The sequence below is a fragment of the Mus caroli genome, chromosome 2 (assembly GCF_900094665.2).
Source record: "Mus caroli chromosome 2, CAROLI_EIJ_v1.1, whole genome shotgun sequence".
Classification (NCBI taxonomy): Eukaryota; Metazoa; Chordata; class Mammalia; order Rodentia; family Muridae; genus Mus; species Mus caroli.
This window is the reverse complement of record NC_034571.1, coordinates 633732-656050: the sequence shown is the minus strand read 5'-3', so window position 1 is coordinate 656050 and position 22319 is coordinate 633732. Positions and strand designations below refer to the sequence as shown.

Sequence of the window (22319 nt, the reverse complement as noted above, 5' to 3'; positions counted from 1 at the left end):
TACCAAATGCTTTAGCCACTGAACCACCTTCCCAGCCCCTCTAGTTTGCTTTGGCCTCTGATGCCTCTTTTAGGTTCCCAATGGAACTTGAGTGTCTGCCTTGAATGGGATGTACACCCTCCACTGCATTCGACTCCTGTCTCTCTCGGGGTACAAACACGAACATCTGGCCTGCTGGAATTCTGCTTGCTTGGCATCCAGCATTCCTGCTTCTCAGAGCAGACCCCTTTTTCAAGCCCTACCTGCTCCAGCTTCTGCTGTCGCTTTAATAGTTCTATTTCCAGGTCGGATTTCTTCTTCTGAGCTTCTTCCTCCTTCTGCTTTATCACTTGGTCTCGTCTTCTCTTCTCCATCACCTTCTGCAGTTCTGGTTTATTCTGAGGGGCAAGACCTCTGGGCAAAGAAAGGATTGAAAAACTGTCATCTCACTGGAAGTATCTCTCAGGAAAAGAAATATAATTGAAGATATGAGCTGCAGAAGAGATGGAAACGAAATTAGCCAGAAGAGAGTATCTACTGCTAAGCCAATGGTTCTTCAATAGCACTCAGACACTTACTGCATGGAAGAGAAGCCAAAGGCATCTTCCAAAGAATTCAGAGCGTCCATGAATGCACTAAAAGCACATTAAGGCCAGGACTGTGGGGAAGGCAGGCAGCAGCATGCTTACACAGTGGGTGGGGCAGATCCTCAAAAGAGAGATGAAGATGCCTAGGACAGGAGGCAAATCCACCTGAAGTCACACTGCAGCCGCTAATCTCACGTTCTGAAGAGAGTTTAGTGGCACAGCAGTTGAGAAAAATGGCTGATGAAGTCTCTCTCCTCTCATATTTCAGACCTGAAGGAGGCTCTCAAACCTTTAGAGATAACATCCAAGGCTAAGCTCTTCCTGAAGGACAAAGGAAGTGGAGTAGGCTTCCTCCTAACTGCAGCCAGCTATCTCAGAACGCCACGTGTGTGCTTAATGAGATACACAAGAGAGCAGACTTCAGGGAAACTCTTCATTCCTCAGAGAAAAACTAGGTGGCCATTTCTACAAATGGGGTGTTTTAGCCAGGGTTCCTATTCCTGCACAAACATCATGACCAAGAAGCAGTTGGGGAGGAAAGGGTTTATTCAGCTTACACTTCCATGCTGCTGTTCATCACCAAAGGAGGTCAGGACTGGAACTCAAGCAGGTCAGGAAGCAGGAGCTGATGCAGAGGCCATGGAGGGATGTTCTTTATTGGCTTGCCTCCCCTGGCTTGCTCAGCCTGCTCTCTTATAGAACCAAGACTACCAGCCCAGAGATGGTCCCACCCACAAGGGGCCTTTCCCCCTTGATCACTAATTGAGAAAATGCCCTACAGCTGGATCTCATGGAGGCATTTCCCCAACTGAAGCTCTTTTCTCTGTGATAACTGCAGCTGTGTCAGGTTGACACACAAAACCAGCCAGTACATGGGGGAAAACCACATGCAAGCAGACGACCCCTGATGAAAGGCTTGGGGCAATCCAACAGTCAGACTCCTGTTAGCATGCTTTCTGGTAGGAATTCTAAATTGCATGCCATTCACCTCTGTTTCCTTTAGGAGCTATCTAGCCCCAGGTTTCTAAGATTCTAGATGGACCTCTTCCCTGTCTTCCTTATTTACACCATTGACCCATAAACAATATCTGTTTGATACTAAAATGTATTAAATATATTTCAAATAAAAATGAAACAACAGGGCAGGAAAAACACCCCATCAGAGGCAGACCAGGTGTGTGCCAGCTGTGCACACTCATGCTATGCATATATGCACAACTGTGCACTCATCAGCTCGTCTACAAGGCACACTTCGCACCCCCACCCCACTGCTGCCTGCCTCGCCTAGGTGATGGCCATCGATCTGCTCTGGGGACAATGGTTTCTAAGGATTCTATCAACTCATACTGATTAATCAGCTAGTCACTGCTGAATACACATTAAAGAATGATTTCCAAAATGTTCTTCTGGTTACAAAACAAAGCAAAACCTTACAGAGCTCATGTGGACTTTAACTATGCCAATTAAAGATCTGATTTCCTTGACTCCTGTGTGCAGTTTTGTGCCTGTTCATTCTTGATAACTGTGAAATGAACCATAAAATCATAAACGTAATCTCCCTTCATTAGAGCTTACATCAGTTTTCTTCTAACCAACATCCTGCTAATAAAAATAGGGAAAAAGAGATATGTGTGTTATTTTAACAGTGTATCCTTTATTATCATAGGTGGGTTACACTAAATCCTCCTCTCTAAACACAGCCATACAAGTCACTACAAACCCAAACCAATTCACATTTCATGCTTCTTGGAAAATTATACGAACATACAGATGCACACACACACACACACACACTGATTCTGGCATCTTTTCTACCTACTTTATTATTTTTTTTTGTTTTGTTTTTGTTTTTGTTTTTGTTTTTGTTTTTTTTTTCGAGACAGGGTTTCTCTGTATAGCCCTGGCTGTTCTGGAACTCACTTTGTAGACCAGGCTGGCCTCGAACTCAGAAATCCACCTGCCTCTGCCTCCCGAGTGCTGGGATTAAAAGCGTGAGCCACCACGCCCGGCTACTTTTTTTTTTTTTTATCACAATGAATTTTCTCTTTCCCTATTTTCAATAGCAGGAAGTTGATTGGAAGAAAACTGATCTAAGTCCTATGAAAGAAGGGAGATTACTTTTATGATTTTATGATTTATTTCACAACTATTAAGAATGAACAGATACACAACTGCACACAGGGTGTCAAGGAAATCAAATCTTTAATCAGCATAGTCACAGCTCATATGAGTTCCTGGTATCATTAACCAGGAGGGTGTGAAGGCACACTGTAATCTCAGCACTCAGAAGGCTAAAGCGGGAAGCTAGCCTGGGCTACATAGTAAAATGCCATCTCAAAACCCAAAAGTATCACTAAGGAATAATGAATTAAGGCTTTCTCAGTTTTATGAATACATAAGGTCTCAATATAAAACTGCAGACAATTACATTTTAAGATTAAGAATTTAGTTATATGAATAATTTAAGTTCAGATATCTCCCATATTTCACCGGCAAAAGTAACTTCAACTAGTAATAACATTTTCTGGGTTATACCAGTGCAGCTGTACAGTGGTGGGTCCTTACAAGCCCTGATGCCTACATTACTAAGTCTCTCCAACCCCTTCATGACTGTCCAGGGATCAATCCTAAGAGCAGAGCTAATTATGTGTAGATGTCTGTGTGTGCATGTGAGTACAGGCGCCTAAGGAGTACAGACGTAAGGTCTGAGGCTGGAGTTACAGATAGCTGTGACCTGCCTGATAAGGACCGGGATCCAAGCTTGGGTCCTTTGCAAGAGCAGCACCTGCTCTCAACTCTCACATCTCCAGCCAGAGTGTAGCCAGTTTCTAAAATTGGGACTAGTGTTTTAGGTCACATATTTTATATATGAAATATATCAGTACTCATAAAATTAAAAGTTGAATGCCTAACCCAAGCTCTCCCCTTTAAACAGACTGCAGAAGCACCAGTTATACTGTAGTCTTGTGGAAGGTGTTGTAGTTTGAATTTGAAGTCCCCAGCCTATCCCAGGACTGAGTTAAAGCCTATGTTTATTTCATTTCTATTATGTGATGTTGAGATTAAAATTTTTCAAATGCTGATTATGAAGATTTTGAGCGAGCTTCTGTATCCATGGATGCAAATGACAGCGCTGTCCTCTATAATTACATAATACGTTTGCAGCATTTTAAGCCACCCAGCCAAGGATACTTCATTACCAAGGCAAAACCCTGATATATATTATCTTAATTTAAATTTAATAAGGGAGATTGCAAGGCTTCTAAAATCATTTTATTACATATATTTGGGTTTGTGTATGTGCACCCACGTGTGTGTGTGTGTGTGTGGTATGTGGCCACAGACACACATGCACATGGAGGCCAAAGGACAACTTGCTAGAGTCACCTTTCTCCTTTTACTATGTGACTGTATGTGACAGCCTTCACCCGAGGAGCCTTCTCCTGGCCCTGTGAGGCATTTTTAGGGCAGTTCTCTACCTTGAGTACAGCCTTTGTGCCAGCCCTGGGGACCCCCTACCCAGGAGTTCTCTGTGCCGTCACTGGGTTTGGCCCCAGTACAAGCAAGTGTGTGGTTGGACTGCTGCTTACTGTCCTGAACACAAGTCTATGCATCTTTTGTAAATGCTTAGCTTATGCCTGCATTGTGCTGGGGAAATGGTGGGGTTGGGGTCTCCAAACTGAGCAGCCAAACTTTGTGGAGGTTCCCATTCTTCCGACCGGCCAGTCTGCTCTTAGCCTCCATTCCTTTCTAAAGAGAACGGTGGGGGAAGGGCTACTCAGTTAATCTCTAAAAAGCATGTTAGCTGAAAAGTTTTAATGAAATTTGTGAAAAGGAAGAATAAAGCAAAAGTCAATCCTAATTCTACTGAGCATACATTTTTCTAGATTACAGGTAATAAACTATTCTGCCAAAATATTACTAGTAGCCTGGATCTTATTGATGCTAAACAGGTCTTAGAGCAACAGAAGCTGTCTCCCATTTCCAAAGAATGAAGCAGCCTTGTACTTCTGTCTGGTTTTGCTCATTCCTTCTTTGCCTACTTGAACACATGGTGTGTTTGCACGTGAGTGTGTGTGTGAGTGTGAGAGAGAAAGAGTGTGTGTGTGTGTGTGTGTGTGTGTGTGTGTGTGTGTGTGTGTAAGCCAGAGGTTGACTGAGTGTCTTCCTTGGTCACTGTCCATCTCTGTTGAGGCAGCATTTCACTTCAGTGAACTACTTCTCAGTTCTGCTGGCCCAATGCCAGCTTGTTCCACAGCCCCTGCCTCTGCTTTTCAAGTTCTGAGATTATACAGGTGGGCCATCATATTTGCCTGGCATTTAGACAGGTTATGTGAGTCTAAACTCTGGTTCTCACCCACAGATCCCAGGCCCACAGGTGACTCTTCAGGCAGCCCTAGCTCACTGTTCCCAAAGGCTGCCATTAGCTCAGGCATCGCAGTGTGGAAAGGTTGTGCCCTTTGAGTTCCCTGGTTCCGTGTTGAATTCGAACTGCCCTAAGATCCTGGCCAAGCTGCCTCTGTTGGATGGAGTGACTGCTGTGTAGCGCACAAGTACCTGAGTTTGAATCCACAATCAAAACCAAACAATCCTGGTCTCAGGAGCAAGCACCTGTGATTCCCCAGTACTGAGAGATGGAGACAGAGAGATACTGGAGGCTTGCTGGCCTGCCAGAAAGCCCCAGCTTCAGTCAGGCATCTTGTCTAAAATGAAGTAAGGTGGAAACTGACCGAGGAGAGACAACCTCATGTCTCCACATGCCTTTACACACACACTGCATACAACAGGCATTAAACACGTAAGCAAGCAGCAGTAGACCCAAGTCCTAGCACCCAGAGGAATTTGGGGTAGAGATAGGATTGACTGACTAACTGCACAAGAAGACAGGGAATATTTTGCATCCCTTTAAAAATTTAACAGAAAGACATAACATTTAAAATATTACAGAAAAGAAACTAATAAAGACACAAGGAAGAATATTGTTGTTTATTAAGTCTAATAAAGTTATAGAAACGTCTCTCTGCAGCTAGAAAACACTAGCACAGGCAGGGCTCAAATCTGATTCCTACACTTCCCAAAATGTCAGAGACTCTTCTACCCCTAACTCCGCCTCTTCTACCCAAGTTTTAAAATATGCACATATGGGCTCAGCAAGTGAAGGCACTTGCTGCCAAGCTCTGCTTGCAGTTCAATCCCCAGGCCTCAAGTGGTGGAAGGAGAGAACTGATTCCTCCAAGTTGTCCTCCACAGGCCTGAGCACAGGCACAGACAAAAGAAATGCAAGTGCTCCTTAAAATGTGCACGCATTTGAAAGGAGACAGTGTCAGACCCTGCCAGAGTCAGCTGCACCTAGGAGCTTGGTGGAGAGACAGCAGGCTCCCCCATGCTTGGTAAAAGGATGCCTTCAACATGGCGAACAAGCAGAAATCCCTTGCAGCCTTTGTAAATTCAAAAGGAAACCTGGTCACCTTAAAGCTTCCTGAAGGAAAACACCACTCAGAAGCCACGTACCTTTTTTGATTCATAAGAAGCTCTCTGTGGAGGTCTTGGTGATTTCGGGAGGTTTTGACAGGGTTGATTAGCTTCTGGGGCCTAATTAGCTCAGGATTGTCATCTTCTATGTAGTCTGGCTCAGCCATGATGTTTCTTGGAATAAGACAGGAGTCTTTGGGGTCAATATTCTCAAGGGGGCCGTCTGAAACACAAAGAGAAGGCACATTCATTTGCAGCCTATTCTGTCAACACTCTTTCACTGATGGTCAAGGTCCCAAGAGCTATGTCTGGTCTGTCATACCAGGACATGCCATCCTCCGGTGTCTACTTCAGGGACACCACTGATTAATCCTCCAAGGACTAGAAAGCAACGGGCAAGGTAAGAGTCTTCTGACCTGACTCCAGTCAGTGCCAATCACAACCCGAGTTCAAGTCACAAAGGATACCTCCTGCCACCAACATCTCAAAAGCAAGCTCACAAGAAACACTTGGGTACTAGCTTTTTCCTCAACCTTAGCAAATGAATCCACATTACCACCGTAAAGCCTGAGCCTGCACAGAGACAAAACTTACAGCAGTCAACGTGGATAACGGGCGGTCTGTTTCCTCTTCCATCTGACCATCTATTCTCAGGGCTAGAACTGAGAGCAGAGGAAGGGAAGGTAGGTGACCTTGCTTGAGCAAGACCCCTTTGGGACAGAGTGGCAGTGGGGGTGGCTAAAGAGAACATGTCTCTGAACTACAGCAGAGCAATGTGCTGACAGAGCTGGGCAATCACTTAACCCCTCTGGCCTCAGACTTCCTCTCCAAAGAAAGAAAGTCTCCTTTCTTGGACACCTGTAACTACCTAGGGCTGTGGACATGTCGTGAACGCCTGTGAATGTGAGTACCATTTCATGACAGAAGAAAAATCCCTCTGGAGACTGAAGCAAGAGGACCAGGACTGACCCCATGACAGAAGACAGGCAAAGGCTGGTGCCAGTGATTGCCAAGATTACCATGTGTGCCAAGATCATTCTTAGTGCTGACCCCATCCATCCCTGCTCCCTGTGCTCAGAACAAACCAGATGAAGATGTCATGATAATTAGCAGGAGATTCCTACTTGCCTGTCCTGGTTCAGAGACTTTGATTTTCAAACTCAAAATCAGATAAGGGCCTGACTATACCAGAGTACTGCAACCTTGCTTTCTCTGTAAGTCCACAGTTCCGATTGCTAACTACGGCTTCCTCCTCACTGACTAGATGATACAGCGGGTCAGAGAGCAGGGGACTGTGTGGGAGGAAGAGTCACACCTGAAACATTCATGCCTAGCACTGCACTGCCACCTCCCTGGTATTGACACAAGATAAACCGGGATATGGGGTGACTGTAGGTTTCGGCCCATTCTCTGCAAGGGGGAGGATCACTTCTCCTCCAGTTCTAATCCCAGCCACTTCAGATAAGTACAAGATGTTGAATTGCTATTGACGGTCTGAAACCTGCCTTCAGAAGAACGAGAAGAGTTTCTCTGTGCACACGCTCTTAGTCCAATGCCAGCTCCTACCTTTAACTTCTGCCCATGGAGGCCACCCAGCAGACAGTTATGGGGAGGAGTGGGGCTACGTGGATGTTGAGGGACGAGAGAGAGCAGGGCATCTATCCACAGACTCCAAAGTAGACACCGGAGAGAAGCAACCATGTCAGCATGAAGCCCTGAACTGTCACTAACAGTTCATCAAAGCCAAACCTAAGCAAAGTGACAGCCAACAACTATCAATCAGTGCCTTGGGAACGGCACGTGCAGATGCAGGGTCCCATCTGATTCCAGCAACAACTATAGGAATAAAAGACTCAGACTCTGCACCAACACTCAGAGAAACAAGATTTAAATACCATGCTGGTACTTATACTGCTAGAGCCATAGTGCTAAAACCAAATTGCCTGTCCACTAATCCCAAAACCTAGGTTTGCCAAACTGCAATGCCCACCTTTTTCTTTTTTACATCAATTGCTATAAAATTTTTTTAAATTAACATGAAAATATAGCTATTACATGTCTAAAGAACAAGTCAATTAAAATATAAAAGCAGCTATAACTTCCATCATAATTAAATATTTGAGGCAACACTGTATAATATGAAGGCTCAGAGCTACCAAATGAGGAAAACATAACAAAGAACCCACACATTCCCAAGACACTGTGGACAATTTAACTGAGAACTCCTGCAGCCTTAACCAGAGAGAGAAACACAAACCTTGCACATAGTGAGTGAGGGAGCCCATCACAGCCAGCCTGACTTTAGCTTCACTGCTCCCGTGCTGTCTGCTTGAAATCTCAAATGCACAAGGCACCGCTCTACAGCCCAACCTGTCTAAAAGAGCCCAGAGCAGATTCGCTCTGGTTAATCAGTAGACAAAGTAGGCTGCCTGCTTCCATAAAAGGACCTGCTTCTCTATCCTAAGCCATGACATCTTTTCAAAGCAGGAGGGGACTCCAAAGGTCAAAGTTTCAGGGAGGAGGCAGGCAGGGAAAGAATGGGGTAGCTGGGGCACAAGTGGGTGGACAGCATAATTGTGACTTCTCTTTTAGAGTCAAGCTTCTTAGACTTCTCCCCCACAGTAACAGTCAGGTGAGAAGCACCCAAGTGGGGGTCTCCTACCAGACAAGACCCTGGGCATCATCAGGGTGAACCTGCATGAGTTCTGATCTAAGCACAGAGCCAGCACTGTCTTCATTTTCTGTGTCTTGGAGTCAGGGTGGGCACAAGAGCCCCACAGCCCAAGTCCCATGTGCAGGCTCAGAGTCTTCTGCAGGGCAAGCAGGTGTGTGCAGTGCACCTCCTACAAACTACAGTAAAGGGGTCTGGAAAGGGAAGTAGCGTCTCCCTGTGTCCTCAATGGCTTTACCAGAGGCTGGCTGGGACAGGAGCTGGGAGCTACATTGGTGCATTTCTCCTTGGCTTTCCACTCTGCACCCACAACAAAAGCAAAGAAGTAGCCATCTCTGTCTTTCTTACCTGATGCTCTTTCCTGTCAGCCATCCTGTCCATGGTTACTCAAGCCTGACAACAGAATTCTGATCATGTGGCGATGTGTCCTCACAAAGCCCATGCGCTGACTGAACTGGCATAAATACTATGTACCCACCTTCCCTCTCCTTGGCCCTTCCTCCACCTGCAGGCCCTCACCATTGCTGCTGCTCCTAGCAGGCATGATGGTCCTTTCTAATCCACTTTACAGCAAGCCGAATCAGATGCAGATACGTGGCCAAGTCTTTCAGGAAGATTTTCCTAACGTCCTGACTGTAATTAAACTCTGGCCACCGACAACTACGGAATCATCTCCCCTTTTTAGTTTGCATCGAAATCTACATGTAACATTCCATCCCTTTATTGCAAAGACTGGTTTTCTCCCCTCTTCAGCCACCGAGGATTCTATGGAGGTTCTATGGAGATTATTTAAAAGAAGTAACCAAGTCAGGGGTTAGCTGCCAGAAGAGGGCGCCCCTGAGCCACGTGACTTCCTTGGCCTTTGGAAATGCGCTCAGGGAGGCAAGGTGGGGTTGGTTCTTCACTGAGCATTAAGCAACCAAGAAGGCTGAGACTAAAGATGTGATAGAAAAGTCTAGGAGTAAGGGGGGAGTCTAGAAATAAGTATCCTTACATGAGGGATCTCTTCTTGACATTAACACAAGATATTCTCATCATATTGATGTTACTGACCAAGTAACTGGACCGACCATAAAGTACGTTTTCTATGTTGTTGCTGCTGCTGTTTTGTTTTTATCAAGTATCAAGTCAAGGGAAGAAGAATCAGTGCTGGCTTAATTAAAGAAATGCAACTGAGTGGTTAGACAAGCCTTAACTTCTGTGACTTCAGCTCCCCAGTTGTCTTTGAAAATGAATGAAATAATGTGAAAGCAATGTGCTATTACCCAGGATATGAGTACTTGAGTAGGAGGTGTTGCTAGCCAAGCTATAGCTGACACCATTACATATCTTATCTAGAGATATCTATCTTCTTTGGGTCATATTTTCTTCTAATCATGAATTCAAATGAATAATACAGTTTCCTCATTAGTAACAGTAAGTAAGTACACGTGGATGCATTGTGTGTTGTATATATGTGTGTGTGTGTGTGTGTGTGTGACTTAGGTGTGGAGGGCAGAGGATAAATCCAACAGTCATTCCTCAGGGGCTTTTACCTTGTTTTTTGATACAGGGTCTCTCGTGAGCTCACAGGACTCCACACTGCCACCACCACCACTGCCAGTGCCGCTGCCCCATTTCTGCCTCCCCAGTGCTGTAGTTGCCTGTGCACTCCAATGTGCCCAACACTTTCTATGGACGCTGGGGATCATACTCGGGTCCTCACACTTAATAATAAGCATCTTTAACTATTAAGTGTTTTCCCCAGACCAGCATTCCATAGTTCTACCAGCAAAGCTACAAACACAAGACTCTTATGGCAGAGTTAAAAAGGCCTACCTACCACATTACCGAGGTAACACATTGCATTCCAATGGCCACAGACAGTGCTTTTCTGGGTTAGATAATGATTCCCAATGTCAACTTTCCCCACCAAGCCAAGAGAACACACACTTATTGTGACTGAGCTGCACCATCAGGCTATTCTTGGTCCATCTTTGCACATCTGTACATAAAACAAACAAAATGCAAAAACCTAACCTTTTGTGGTTGAAAATCAGAATTTAGAGAATATGCCAATTTTCATTTGCCCAAGTTTTTTTTTTTTTTTTTAATCCAATTCTGTCTGGAAGCATCAGGACTTGAATCCTGTCTTAAAGAGTTCCCTATTTCGTGGCAATGTATACACCAGATGCATGCATACACATACAGCAGAATTCAGTCAATCCCAAAGAACTGAACTTTTGAACTGCAACAACTACTCCCAGAATGCTAAAAGTATTTCAAGACATTCTTTCCGAGAACCTATTCCCCAAACTGGCTCCAGGAGACTGGCAAACGCTAGGAGCTGAGATCCCCCAAACACTTAAGACGGTAGTTGGCAAACTTAGGCATGGATCAGCCTGAAAACTGGAAGGGGCTTCTTGGATCTGTAGCAATCTCCTCCCTCTGCCCCTGAATTCCCAGACAGACAGGAAAATGAGTTTAGCGCAAGTCTCTCTCTCCAGAGGAACTGGCCTCATCTGCCAGTGTTTTGGACAGCCTGGCCTTGAGGTGAACCTACAAACTCACTCTACCATAAGAAGCCATCGTCTGATACCCAAAGGCATTTGACAAATACTTGGAGGACCCTTTGTGGACACAAATCTGCTAGGAGAAAGGCTGGGAAAAGGCGCCCCTCTGGGATTATCTGCATAAACACAGCAGTGTTACTTTTTCATATTCTGCCAAGCTCTACGACTGTTAGAGGGGACCCTAGGATTCCCAAGTGGCCCATTTAAAATAGTGATATAATCGCAACCGATCTGCTCCCAATATGTTGCTGTCCAAACACCACATAATGACGTTCTTGGGAAAATATCCAAACTCACTTTCTCATCAGTTTTTTTTTCAGCTCCCCTCCCCCACCAAATGTATTTTTAAACAAGGAGCATACTTTATATTTAGAAGATGGCGAAAGATGAAGGCACAATGAAAGGGAACCAAAAATACCCAGAAGTCAGAGCACATACCAATAGCCATGATAAACTGGACCAGTGTCAGGGCCAATCAGGTGCCAATAGTACAAAAGAACCCTCTGGGTGTCTAATTTAAGTAAATAGCAGTCAAACAGCCCCTTGTTTGATACCATGTTACCTTAGGCATGGATGATGAAGGGAAGACATAGGTGGGAGGAGGGGAATTGTGCAGTATGATGTTCCATGTGCTAATAATACCAGTTTGGTTACACAGATCATCACATGGCACTTTCCTGTGGATATCTTCTCTGTAGGCATAATAAACACACCTCAGTAAACACAGTTTATATAACACTGCTGTTGAGACTATCAACTAAGAATCACTTTGTTGTTACAATGCTATTAGAATTTGGCCTCACATCTCATTAGAAATGTAGGCATAGTAATCCTACATCTAAACTTAACAGAATAAAATGGATACATGTTAATACCACACTGCATCTTGGAACATTTTTATTCTGTCTGCTTTATACACTTTCCATAAGGTTCCACTGGCTATTATATAAAGCATACCTAACATGTCCATCCATGTATGCACACAATGAGAAGGAGCTGGCCTGAGGACCAGTGACCCTAGATAGAACCTTGCTTAGGTCATTCACCAGTTATGTGGTTTTGTTTAATTAAATGGCTTACCCCGCATCTCAACTTTCTTAACTGGAAATCAGAGCCAACAATCTAATAGCTGTGGCATGTTCTAAGCATGAGAAGTCCTGTGGAACCCACCTGAGGCCATCAGTGCCCATCCATGCCCCAACACACCAGTTCAACATCTACCTCTCCGTTAATGAAGGTGCCAGGAAAATGGATGATGACTGCATCATCCTACAAGTCTGACAGGAAGAGTGAATATGGATGAGCCCAGTCAATGGCTCTGGTCATTTTTTTCCAGTCTTGACACAGAAGGGTGAAAGAAAGGGACAGAAAGTGAAAAAGTAGAGAAAGAAAATCCCTGATAGGCCAGGCCCTGAGTAGATCCCATCCTGCCAAGGCCTTAGAAACCCTCAAGAACTTCCCCAATCTCCTTGATTCAGTCCGATCTCTTCAACTGAGTGGCCTTCTCTCTCATTAGGCTTTTTGGTAATCTTCTCTGCATAAATATATGTCCTGAACATAGGCCAGTGACATAAATGTCAGAGGTCTTATAGACAAACAAGTACACCCAGTCCAGATTTGCAATTTATTTGTGGAACATGAATTAACCACCAGTTGATGGAAACAGAAATGAGGGGAGCTCCTCACAGAGTCATTGCTTGTATAATGCTCCATGAAACCCTATGCAAAGGCACAAGCAGATAAGCAATGAGCTGTCGGCCACTATGATAGTTTACAAGACTACATTCCATGTTGCTGACAGAATGTTCACTAGGCCTGTGTGTGTAAGATCAAGTTTTGGTGTTACTGTGAATTTATACTGCCAATTAACCACAAGCTGTTCACGTCTGTACCGTGGCTACAGGAAGGAGAATGGTGTGTCCGGGTAGCACCCTAGATTGTACTGTGGCTTCATCAGAAGAGTGTGCCAATCAGCAAGCAAAAGTTTGGGCTGCTTTCCAAGAATGCTAGTGGGTAATACAACTAACTGTATTCCCTCTACCTTCTAGCCATGCAACTGCCGGCACTGCCAAAAACACACCGTGTCTAAAGTTGGCCAATTATGAGCAAAGTCAGAGTAAAGGATAATTATTGAATAAGCCCTTTAGAAAGAAAGGTGAATATTCAGACAACTTTAGAAACAAATCTGAAGACAAGGCAAAAAAAAAAAAAAAAAAAAAAAAAAAAGACACCAGTGCTAGGCTGGGATATGGCTCAGAGGCAGGGAGCTTGCCTACAGAAGCCAGGGCAGGATCATAAAATAAATACACATACATACACACATACATACATGCATACATAAAAACTCTCCACATGGCAGGCTATGAGAGACCATGTTGAGGTGGCTCAGATTCTTTAAGGGCAGAGTTTAGAATGCCATGATAAGCTATACTATTATTTAATTCTTTAAGGTGTGTATGACAGTGGGAGAAAGCTTCTTTGGCCCTGGCAAGCAGAAGCACATCTATGCAAGGCCACCAGACAGCTAGCCCACTCGAAGACGTGGAAACACAGCGCGGTGTGATGAAGATAGAAGCCAGAGCCAAATACCTGCTTAGTATCATCCGAGGTCCTAACAACAGACTGGGTTATCACACCCAGGAATCAATTACGGATTAGGCCAGCAAATGACTGAGTCTGAGGACTCTTGAGAAAATATCACAAAGGGAAAAGCCTTAGCAAACATCCTGTACTGGCTGGTTTTGTGTGTCAACCTGACACACACTAGAGTCATCAGAGAGGAAGAAGCCTCAGTTGAGGACATGCCTCCATGAGATCCAGCTGTAAGGCATTTTCTCAATTAGTGGAAAATGGGGGAGGGTTCAGCCCATTGTGGGTGGTGCCATCCCTGAGCCGGTGGTCCTGGGCTCTATAAGAAAGCAGGCTAGGGGAAGCAAGCCAGGAATCAGCTCCCCGCTTCTGCTTCGGTTCTAGCCTCCAGGCCTACCCTGTTTTGAGTTCCTGTCCAGACTCCCTTCAACAGTAAATACCAGTATGGAAATGTAACTCAAATAAACCCTTTTCTCCCCAACTAGCTTTTTGGTCATGGTGTTTCATCACAGCAACAGAAACTCTAAGACACATCCTCCTCCTCAATCGTCCTCTGAGGGCAGGTTGTGACTCTTGGCCAATCAGAGGTTCTTTCAGATAAAAGGTCCTGTACTCATGGCCCTCAAGGTCCATGCATGAGGAGTGTGGTCCACAGGCAGCCAAGACAGGAAATGCATCACTAAAAACAGCAATGTGGTTCTTCTACTGCTCAGTAACACTGCACAAGTTCCAGCTCCCATCCCTATCCTATCAAGAAACGTTCTCAGGACTAATTGGTTTCTGGCTTCCCTAGAGCTAACAGTCTCCTTAGCCTCTTCTCCAAGTTGAAGCTGTTGCCCATCTGCTGCATTAGAAAGCCAGTCTTTGGGGTCTGCACCAAAGCTTATTGCTTCTTAGCCCTCAGTGACAATGGTGTCCAAGAACAGGTCCAGAGCCTTACACCCTAACCCCCACAATTGCATCTGAAAACAATGCAAACTCTCCCTTCACATTGCCATATGAGCCATTTCTATAGTAAGCCTAAGGGCAGTCGCCATCTTTTCCAGCTTGGGCTCTAACATGCTGACTGAGGGCTTCTGCACCCACCTCAGGACCACCTGTCCAGCCACACCTCACCTCATTCTTTATTTACAGAAGTACCGGACACGACACAGACTGAGGGACCACAGGCCAGCACCCCTCACCCTACTAGCTGCCACTGCAGCAGCAATCACCCACACAAACCCAGGCTAAAGCACATGTCCACTGTGCCACCTTCCATGCCAGCCTCCGATTGGCAGAAGCCATCCTGTGTCTTTCTTCTAACCTCCTTATTGCACAGCCATCTTGGGTGGCGTCCTCTCAAAGCATCCTTGAAGAACCAATCCATCCTGGATTCTTGTCCATCAATGTATTTGAAACCCATCCTCTTCCACCGCCAGGAGCCTCATTCCCTCTTCACTTCTCATCCCAAGTAGTAATTACCAACCTGCTCCTCTCTGGGCTCCATTTCTCCTGACCATCCTTGTCCACTAATCTAATCAGATCAAAATCCCAGAAGCAAAGCATCTCTATCCATCACCTGAGGAGATGGTGCACAGCTGCCTGGCCTCCTTCCCATGTTTCCATAATCAGGTCCTCAGGCAGACTTCTAATGTCAGGATTCAGGTCTCCTACAGCAGCCTTACACACACACACACACACGCACACACACACATGCACGCATACACACACACACACACACGCAAACACGCATGCACACACACCTCTTATGGTTTTCCTCCCACATAAAATTCCATCCTCCAGTACAATGAAAACTCCATACATCTTTCAAAGACCTAGCTTGTTTGTAAACAACATGTATTCCTAAATGGGATAGCTCCCTCTTATCTCAACTGAAGTGGAAGATTCAACCCAGTGCTCTCCTGCTCCCAAGGACTTAACACTTAGTCCTCTGCCCTAGAAGCTAACTTTTCATGCCATCTCTGGTGTGTCTCTGCAAGGACAGATTCTAACAGCACAGCAGAAAGGCCTCTGGTCACCACCTCTTCCCACCTCAAGCACAATGCCTCTTGCCTAAGCCACATGAAGCATAAGCAGTCACGACATGATACCATCTATTGGAAATCTGGGGCTGTCAATTACTTGTGTCCTTGTTTGAGTCCCATGAGACCTGCTGTGCCTCAAGTCTTACTCCATTCACACTGCTTTGCTTGCCACAGCCCACCCACCCCCTGCACTGGGTATCACACCAAGGGTCACTGCAACAATGTACTAACTGGAGGATGCACATACTGAGGGATCAAAATACACGCTGGAGTCACTAACCTCACTCGGTTCTTTCTTCTCTGACTCTGCCACTGTCATTTCTTTCTGTCCCTATGGGATACAGTAAATACTTCTGTCAGGATCCTAAAATTATCAACTTTTCTCATCCCTCCTATTAAGCCAGAAGAGGAGAGACCTGACTCTTCCTGAGAAATACCACATGTTGTTCAGCTGACTGTGACTAGGAGCTATTCATGCCAAGCCTAGATGGTGGGCCTTGGGTTTACAAAAGAAGCCGTGAAACGAGGAGGGCAGGCAGGTCAGCACACGCTCTGAGCAAAGACCTTCTCTAACCTGCTCTCAAGTGCTTGGCACAAGTTCTAGACAAATTCTATTTGCTAGAGATCTGTACAGGGAACCTGTGTTCATTTTCCCAAGGAACCGCTCTGCTTCCTCTTAAGATGGTTCAGTGGAGTCCATGCACAGGACTGGGCTGGAGGATGGATCAGCAGAAAAGGCATGTGTTGCCAGCCCTGAGGACTTCAGATCAGTTCTCAAATTTAACATGAGGGAAGGACAGAAACAACTTCCTCATACTGTCTTCTGACTGCCAAAGGTTTGCTGTGACCTCCATTAGTATCTGCAAGCCACCACCAAGGTTTGGGCCACCAACAGATAACACAGATTTGTGTCAGGTGCAAAATAAATACTAGAATGATAAATTCATATAAATGTTCCCCTGAAATAATTAGTAGCTAGTTAATATGCAGCACATTAATCTAAATAAACCTCCAAGCAACTGAAAGGCTGCCGAATTTATGATCCTGTTAATAATTCATTGCCCAATACTCACTGGCCTTAAAAATTGCTTCAGACTGATAAATAATACCTATCATGTCTGAGAGTGGCCAGTATGCACTTTAGATGGAAGAGTGCCCCTTTCTCCTGCATAAAGTGTTTTGAAGAAGTCTGAGGTTCAAGGGCCCTGGGTTCCACTGGTACAGCACTCTGGTCTAAGAGTGTCACCCAGCGGTAAAAGGCACAAGGTGTGCTCAGAGCCACTGGCACTCTCCTAAAGAAAGCACTGGCCATTATTCCGTCACTACAAGGAAAAAGAAAAAAAATTATTTTGAATTACAATACAGTAACTAGCAGATAATTTCTAAAACATAAACAGAAGAGAGCCATTCTCTGTCCAAGAGTACTCAGAAGCATCAGTGAACCTCACAGGAAGAAGGGCCACCCCTGTGAGCAGAAGCACTGCAGGCAGACCTGAGCCCATAACCCCAGGCCAAGAGAACTGACTAGAGTGAAGCTGGCTCTCAGCTCTGCTGTCTGTACCAGATGTGCCCGCTACAGTTCTGCCATCTTAGTGTGACAGCTGAGGACTCTCAGCATCCAACTCCACTCCAAGGTAGGCTCTTTGATTCCACAAATTAAGAGAAGACCAAGGAGGAAAAGGAGGAGGAAGAAAGAAACAGGACCTGGGAGGTGGCTCAGCAAGTAAGACAAGCCAAAGAAGCCCAGCTGACGACCTGCACTTGATGCCCAGGACCCACAGTGGAAGGAGAGAACTCATCCTGAGAGCTGTGACCCGACCTCCAAAGAGCTCCACAGCATGTGCATACACACACAGACACCCTCCAACACAAAGACAGGCACGCACGTAATAACAAATACATTTTTTAAAGGAGCAACATAAACTTCACTTGTTTACATGGTGAAGCTCAACTGGAAATAGTCAGTTTCCTGGGGTTATAACTTAATGGTAAGGCCCCTGTTTGGCATGTATGGGTCCTTGGGTTTGATCTCCATCATTGCAAAACAAACAAATGAATAATGAAAATGTACTTATCTGTACAAAGGAAAAGCTAAGTCAGATGACCTGGAGGTCCTTTGAGAGTTAAACATTTTGATGAAAGAGGAGTTGAACTTACCCACTGACCTCAACCAGCCTGGCATAGTGTTGAGGGCTGCAGAGCATCTGACATCCAATAGAGAGCGCTCCCCTCAGATTCCACAGAGACCCCAGGAGGACCTCCACTATGCCCCTTAGAACCCCCTCCTACACACCCACACTGAGTAGGCCTTCTGAGCGGGTTTCAGTTTTCCTCACCTATCTATCCTCCCTCCATGTCTGTCTACCAGAGTCAAGCAGTGAGTTCCAGGGCTAGAGAGGGCCAAAGAGAACAAAGAACTTACACTTTATTCAATCCAAACACCAATTCCTTTGTGGTAGAGTGATGGCTCAGCAGTTTACAACAGGTACTGCTCTTCCAGAGGACCCACGCTCAGTTCCCAACATCCACAATGAATGGCTCACAACCACCTGTATGTAACCCATGTTCCGGGGGGATCTGACGCCCTCTTCTGACCTCTGTGGGTACTGTACTCAATGTACACACACATGCATCTAGACATATACTCACACATATAACTAAGTGATAAGTCATGCAGGACAAGCTCCCACGAACACCATTATCTCATTCCTCAGCTTTCCACTGAAGCAAAACAGGGGCCGTGACCATGAGGCAGTAGCACATTACCATCTGTGGCAAGAAGAGCTCATCAGGGCCTATCCTGCTTTTCACAGTCACCTATATGTTATGGTATATATACGATATTGTATATATCACAGCATCATGGCTTTCCTTCAAATTTGAACCACAAAAGCTGCTCTGAAGAAAAAAAAGTACAGATCAGCCTGTGTACTGCTTCCCACCTGTGCACTGCTCCCCTGATTCTCCTTGATTTGTGTTTACCTTCTCTAAAAATGCATGCTATTCTTGCCCCTGTCACCTAACCCCAGACACATTAAAACAAACAAACAAACAAACAACCTTTTTCTCTCCTCATTCCCTGTATTTAGAGTTTACTCTTAATAATCTATTTTTGAGAAGATATATTTTACAACTCCCTTTCTGAAGAGTTGTTGGCAATATATAGCAAAAGTCATTAACATTCTTAAACTGGGTAATCCCAGTTCTAGTGAAAAGACAGATGTTGACAGAAGCATCCAGATAAGAATGTTGACCTCAGGAGGCTGGAGAGATGGCTTAGATGTTAAGAGCGCATTCTGCTCTTGCAGAGGAACCTGAGAAGGAGAAAATGAAAATACTCACATAGCTCATAACTGCCTTTAACTCTAGCTCCAGGGGATCTGATGCCCTCAGATGTACAGACACCAACACCCCTACATACACACATTCCTATGTGTATCATAGGAATAAAATCTTAAAAATAAACAAGACTATTGATTTCAGCATGATCTCAAATATTGAAATAGCAGAAATGATATTTAAATATCTAAGAATGGAATATAATTCAGCATAAAATTAGATATCATTAGAAAACATAATGAAGGGGACAATATTCATGATGCATTAAGTGGAGGAAAAACCATTAAGCTAGCATGAACTTTGTTTTGAGTTCATCTGTGAGCAGGGAAGCTCAGCACAGAGACCTGCAGTCACCTAAGCCCCAGAGCAGCAGCCGCAGCCGCACAGGAGACTGTCTAACACAATCTGAATCACAATTTCTGCATCTTCATCCTGTGTGCTGTGTGTCTCACAACCCCTGAGGGATCATAAATGTGCACATGGGGAAACTGAGGCCCAGTGCAGCTGGAGATTTAGCCTGACAAGCTATCAAGTAAGCGTTCTACAACCACACACCCTGCACTAATCGTGTCTCTCTGTACCTGGCGTTCGGGAGCCTGCCTGTGCTTTGCCCTAACTGAGGAGCACAAGGCACCCTCTCCTCCTTCCTCGTGTGTCAGTCCTTCCTTATGAAGCTACTAACATTCCCTAGTGCCAGCATCCCCACTGTCACATGCCTAGACGGGTACCCCATCAGCACAGTTGAGGACTGCACACAGGTTTACTAGTAAGTGCCCATTATTATATCCCAGCCCACATCATTAACACTCAAATACCAAATGCTCAGATAAGTTATCTCTGCTCCCTGCTATGGCAGTGGCTGGCCAGGAACCACTGTCCACAAGCCTCAAAGTCTACCATATCTAACGTTATGCAAATTTTAACTAATTTACTTTGATTGTTCTGGTTTCTGCATGATTCTTTCATCTGAACATTAATGCAGTGCTTAAATATTTATGCCAGGCCAATCTATATTCACAGAAGTCAAGGTGGGAGGAAAAAGGAATCAGAAGTCATCCCACTGCCTCAAACTCCTGATGGAGGACGGAGGCAGACTGGGGCCCTGTCACTCCTGAGTGGAAGGAAATTACAGACCAGAAGAAATTTCCTGCTGGACTCGATTTCAAAGCCTCAAACACTCCTGCTTTTAAGAACTGAATACTAATGCAGAGAATTCATGACTGGGCTCAGCTCATCAAAGGGATTCAAACAAGAGGCTCAACATTCAAAGGACCTAATGGCTGAACCTTTTTGCAGAGAGACCTGGACCACTTCCCTGTTGTCACAGAAGAGGAAACTGAGGCCCACAGAGTGGAAGCCCACGATCAGCCTGAGCTCACATTTCACCTCACCACACCGCCTCACTCACTCCCAGTTGCTCTCCCAAATTTTCCAAATCTATTTTCTCCTGATTTGGAGTTATTCTGGCACCGTAACTAACAGCAGCACTAGCATAATCAATAATTAGATGGCATGTTTGAAAATCTATTTAAATGAGGCGTACACTTTGATAACAGCATGACAGCTTTGCGTGCTTCCAGGAGAACCCAATTTCAAGACTGTAGGAAGTCAGCAGTCATCTTCCCACCTTTCCCCTGGAGACTGAGTAACTCTGGTGTTCAGCCAGTGATCTCTCAGAGAAAGCCATCTCTACTTTACATCTGATCCCCCTGAAACCTGCCTTTTCAAAAGCATCAGCAACTACATTTGTGGGGAAAGAGAGCGAATCAGTCTCACTGACACCCAGAGAAGCAACAGCATCAGTGACGCTCGACCCCAGGACATCTCCAGGACCTGAGGAAGGTACAAAGCGGGACACAAGCCACACTTCCATCCCCTCCCTGAATAAACTCAGTCTCCACTTCCTCCATAAATCCTGAAGATGCTCCTACCATCAAACCCAGCCTAGACCCCAAGAGCCCAGGTCCCAAGTGGCTCCTCCAGGCCACACAGCACAGCAGAAGGCCAGCCCTTCCCCTCCAGGACAACCCAGGTCCTTCTGGCTAGACTGGCCCTGCTAATGAAAGCTCAATGAGACCACTCCTCCAGAAGTTCCTATGTGTCACTGGGAGCTTCCACTGATGGTGTGGCACACACACTTCCAGCTCAGTAACTTATGAGTAAAAAGATACAAGAGAAAGCCTTAAAGAAAGACCCGGAACCTAATCCCAAACTTGCCACCTTTGCCACCTGTGCCCTTCCTGGTAAAACAATAGTCACTTATTCTACCACATTCCAGGTTTCCATCTCAGAAAAGTCTGCATTGCAACCACAGTGTGAATCCTACTGAACAATGCTTCATACATGTACTCAACATTCAAAGGTTCATTTTTCATAATTATCACGAAGAAATTTGCAAGCCAGAAACAATGGTTGCAATTATGTGTTTTTCTGGACATCTTAAAATGTTTCCTAGTAAGAGAATGTACAACAACTAGACCTGATTTCTGTTTCTACAGTGTGGAGACTGGGATATACCTTTGTCTGCATCTTTGGAGGACGCCTGTCTCTAACTAAACCCTCGGGAACAGTTATTTACACAGCTCAGATACAGCTAATTAAAGTCTGTTTTCCCACTTACCTCTCTTCAGGCTACCTCATGGGTTTTTCTGTGAACAACAAGTTGCCACTTAGTTATGAAGGACATCAAAGGCAAGGTAGGAAGAAAACAACAGAGCCAGCCCGAGGCCAGAACTGGAGAGCTTGCCCAAGCATTTACTCATCTTCATGTTTCTCTCCTAAACTCGGGCTGGGAGGCAGGCCCTGATGCCCTGCGGTGAGTAAAACAGGGCGGCCCCTGGTGTCCAGGAGCCGAGAGAAACACACCAAGGAAATCTGAAGTGAGACAACCGTATGGGTTCTATGAGTGAGAATACAGAGAGGCTTAGAGACAAGGTCTTAGAGACAACCTCCTGGTTCCTGCCAGCTCCAGGAAGATGAAGTTCTCCCTTCTAGAGTCTACAGTGAGATGCTCTTGGGGGCCAATAACATGCCTACAAGGAGCTGAAGCCAAAGGAGCTTCCTCTTAGCTGACACTAAAATGCCACAGAGTTCATAGGCATCC

At 45.2% G+C, this 22319-nt stretch overlaps 1 protein-coding gene across 4 annotated transcripts in view; it reads right to left on the bottom strand.

Moving 5' to 3' along the window:
- Fam107b (family with sequence similarity 107 member B) overlaps positions 1 to 22319 on the bottom strand; it is a 209233-nt gene that overhangs the window by 3290 nt on the left and 183624 nt on the right. For 3 of the 4 annotated variants that reach the window (XM_021155778.2, XM_021155779.2, XM_021155781.1), the window contains 2 exons: positions 6078 to 6261; positions 243 to 393 (listed from right to left, as the gene is read on the bottom strand). In XM_021155778.2, the coding sequence (XP_021011437.1) occupies positions 243 to 393; positions 6078 to 6261 (335 nt within the window). Of the gene's footprint in view, positions 1 to 242; positions 394 to 6077; positions 6262 to 8295; positions 8408 to 22319 lie in introns of those variants that run through there. The other variant, XM_021155780.2, reaches the window with a different exon arrangement.